The sequence below is a fragment of the Poecilia latipinna genome, unplaced genomic scaffold (genome assembly GCF_001443285.1).
Source record: "Poecilia latipinna isolate Pla-1442-1.1 unplaced genomic scaffold, P_latipinna-1.0 Scaffold2028, whole genome shotgun sequence".
NCBI classification, from domain to species: domain Eukaryota; kingdom Metazoa; phylum Chordata; class Actinopteri; order Cyprinodontiformes; family Poeciliidae; genus Poecilia; species Poecilia latipinna.
In genome coordinates this window covers 97,183-99,914 of record NW_015114644.1, presented here as the reverse complement: position 1 = coordinate 99,914, position 2,732 = coordinate 97,183, and the positions used below count along the sequence as shown (strand labels likewise).

At 55.3% G+C, this 2,732-nt stretch overlaps 1 protein-coding gene across 2 annotated transcripts in view; it reads right to left on the bottom strand.

The window, feature by feature from the left end:
* Positions 1 to 2,732, bottom strand: part of LOC106935813 (ATP-binding cassette sub-family D member 1-like) — a 19,158-nt gene that overhangs the window by 11,267 nt on the left and 5,159 nt on the right. For both annotated transcript variants that reach the window (XM_015016500.1, XM_015016501.1), the window contains exons 2-10: positions 2,206 to 2,388; positions 2,036 to 2,136; positions 1,808 to 1,965; positions 1,526 to 1,713; positions 1,284 to 1,458; positions 1,028 to 1,218; positions 721 to 901; positions 506 to 648; positions 264 to 432 (exon numbers count right to left, since the gene is read on the bottom strand). In XM_015016500.1, coding sequence (XP_014871986.1) covers positions 264 to 432; positions 506 to 648; positions 721 to 901; positions 1,028 to 1,218; positions 1,284 to 1,458; positions 1,526 to 1,713; positions 1,808 to 1,965; positions 2,036 to 2,136; positions 2,206 to 2,334 — 1,435 coding nt within the window. In that variant the 5' untranslated portion in view covers positions 2,335 to 2,388. The remainder of the gene's footprint in view (positions 1 to 263; positions 433 to 505; positions 649 to 720; positions 902 to 1,027; positions 1,219 to 1,283; positions 1,459 to 1,525; positions 1,714 to 1,807; positions 1,966 to 2,035; positions 2,137 to 2,205; positions 2,389 to 2,732) is intronic.

The window sequence follows — 2,732 nt, the reverse complement described above, 5'->3', positions numbered from 1 at the left end:
TTTTATTGTGCCATGTAGCGCAGGGCACAGCTCTTGGTCTTGACATGGTCTCAGGTTAGGTGGTCTTGACTACAACACTACCGTGGAAACCGGTCTGCTGGGCCCACAGCATGACGCTTGAACAGAGTTTTATTCTCTACCAGGTTTTCTAGATTTGTCTTTGACTTTTTGAGTCAAATTCTGGATATTTAAGAAACCGGTTCTTATCATGCATAACCTTCAACTCAGCTGACTGACCCCTGCTGACCTTTGACCCTGCTGACCTCTGATCTGCAGCGGGCCGCTGATCCTCTGGCCCTGCAGGACCGCTGCTCCTCGGCGGGTTGCTGGTTCCTCTGGGTCGGCGGAGCGGCGGTAGATTCCTCGGCTCACGTCCTCAAACACGACAAACATCTCCCAGACGCGGGACGTGTAGCCGGCCAGCTCCGTCACCTGCTCACAACACATGAGGTCAGCTGCCCGTCTGAGGGGGCGGGGCCTGTCAGCGGGGGCGGGGCATGCTGACCTCCTTGTAGGAGCTCATGATCCTCTCCACAGCGTCGGCGGCGGCGTTCAGGAGGTTCCTGGCTGTGGTGAAGGCCTGCGTTCGCTCACTGACCAGATCCTCCTCTTTCATTACCATGGCTGCCCGCTTCACCTCCTCAGAGTCTGCACGCAAAGGGTCAGAGGTCATATGCTGCCGCCGCGGCCTCCGGCCCACCGCAGGGGGGCCGAGCTTACCATTTTTGGAGTATCCTGTGGCGGTGATGATGGGCACGGCCACCATGACGAGACCGGACGCGCTCCAGACGTACTTCATGAGGAACTGCTCCAGCATGACGTACCAGAGCCGCTTCAGCAGGATCTGATGGATCTGAGATGAGAGGGAGGCGTAGCTCCGCTGCAGCTGGGACAGCTCCACCTGCAAACCAACAGCGCTCAACACTCTGAGAATCTAATGCACCCACACAGCAACCGTGCTTCCTCGGTCTGGGAATCAAACACTCGCTTCTGTAGAAAGTGTCGGTGCTGAGCAGGGGGCACTCACCTTGTGTCCGGCGTAAAAAGCGATCTCCTCGGAGTTGGCGATGATGCGTGAGTGCATGTAGCGCAGGTCTCCCTTCCTCTTTGCCTCCTCGGCCACCAGCTTCCCAAAGTGCGGCGAACAGGAGCGCAGCACCTTGGCGGTGAGCGCCACCACCAGGCCGGCGATGGCAGAGGGCCATGTGGTGTCGGCCCCTACAGGAGGACACCATCAGGCCAGGTACAGGTGAGTATCAGCTGCGGCGGCGGCAGCAGTGTACCTTTGGACTGGGCGGTGCGCAGCAGCGTGTAGCAGGTGACCACCACGTCCAGGATGGGCTTGGTCAGGTTGGAGTACAGGTGAGCGACGGAGGCAGAGAACATCACGATGTCCTCGGTCAGAGACTGGTCCGGGTTGGACAGACGGCCGTCCATGTTGCTGATGCGGTAATACGTCTGTAAAGGAGCGGAGCTTTAGACTCACCTGGAGAAGGCGGGTCAACAAGTGTACAGCAGGTCTCACCTGGTTGGTAAAGTACAGCTGGTAGGCGTGGCTGACCAATCGACTCCTGAAGCTCAGGGTCAGCTGACCCTCCAGGAATCTGATGGCGCTGTTGATGAACGTCGCAGGAACTGCGACGAGGAGCCACTTGGACAGCTGCAGCACGAAGGCGCGCGGATCTTTCTGCACGATGCACCTGACGATCATACCTGAGAGACCAAACCGGACCATCAGGATGACCTGAGACACTCTGGACAGACACCCAGGTAGAGAAAGGTGAGGACAGGTGACACAGGTGCAGACCGTCTAGAGAAGCCACGTAGATGGACAGGAAGGTGCGGGACATCAGGGTGATGGAGTGCAGAGCGAGCAGGCCAAACTCTGGACACAGTAACCGTGGAAACAGGAGCTTCAGCAGGTGAGACAGTCTGAGGACGAAGTCTCTGTTGACTGATGGAGACCTGTGGACAGGTAGAGTCCAGGTGAGACCAGGTGCCAACTGATCAGGTGTCTCACATCGTCTCCTGTCACCTGTCCACTTTCTTCTTCTTCTCATCTTCCCTGCCCTCCACAGTGCTGACCACGCCCACAGGTGTTTTAGCCCCGCCTCCCTCATCACCTGCTGCCCCTCTCTGGAGGAACAACACACTCAGTCACCTGCAGTCTTCCCCTCACCTTTGACCTTCAGGTGTGTGTCTCACCTGTAGCCTCCTCCACATGTACGGAGACAGCTTTTTGACAGCGTAGGCAGCGATCAGGATGGCGGCCATCTTCCTGAGTCTGGAGCTTCGCCTCAGCTGAGCTGGCAGCTTCTCATTGGCCAGCTGCATGATGACAGCCAGCTGACCAATCACAGCCTGGATCCTGAGAGCCTGACGCTCCACCTGTGCACAGGTAAGGAATGGCATCACCTGAAGCTCTCCCAACTTCTGCTCATAAAAAAGTAACTTTTATTTAAAGTCCAATTTATTGAGGTACTATTTACTTTTGAGTACTTTTACTTGAGTACATTAATTTAGTGTTCTTTTCATCTCTGTGTTTCTATACGTAGTTCCCACAAGTCTGATCCAGAAGTGTTGCAGGCCACTGATCCGCCATATTGGTAGGCAAACGCCACGCAAAGCACAGATGAGCGATGGCTTCCAGATCAACCAAGAGAAAATATATGAAAAGAAAGTTTAAGATTTTATGTTTGTAATGAATTTCTAATGTTTATATGTTAGATTGG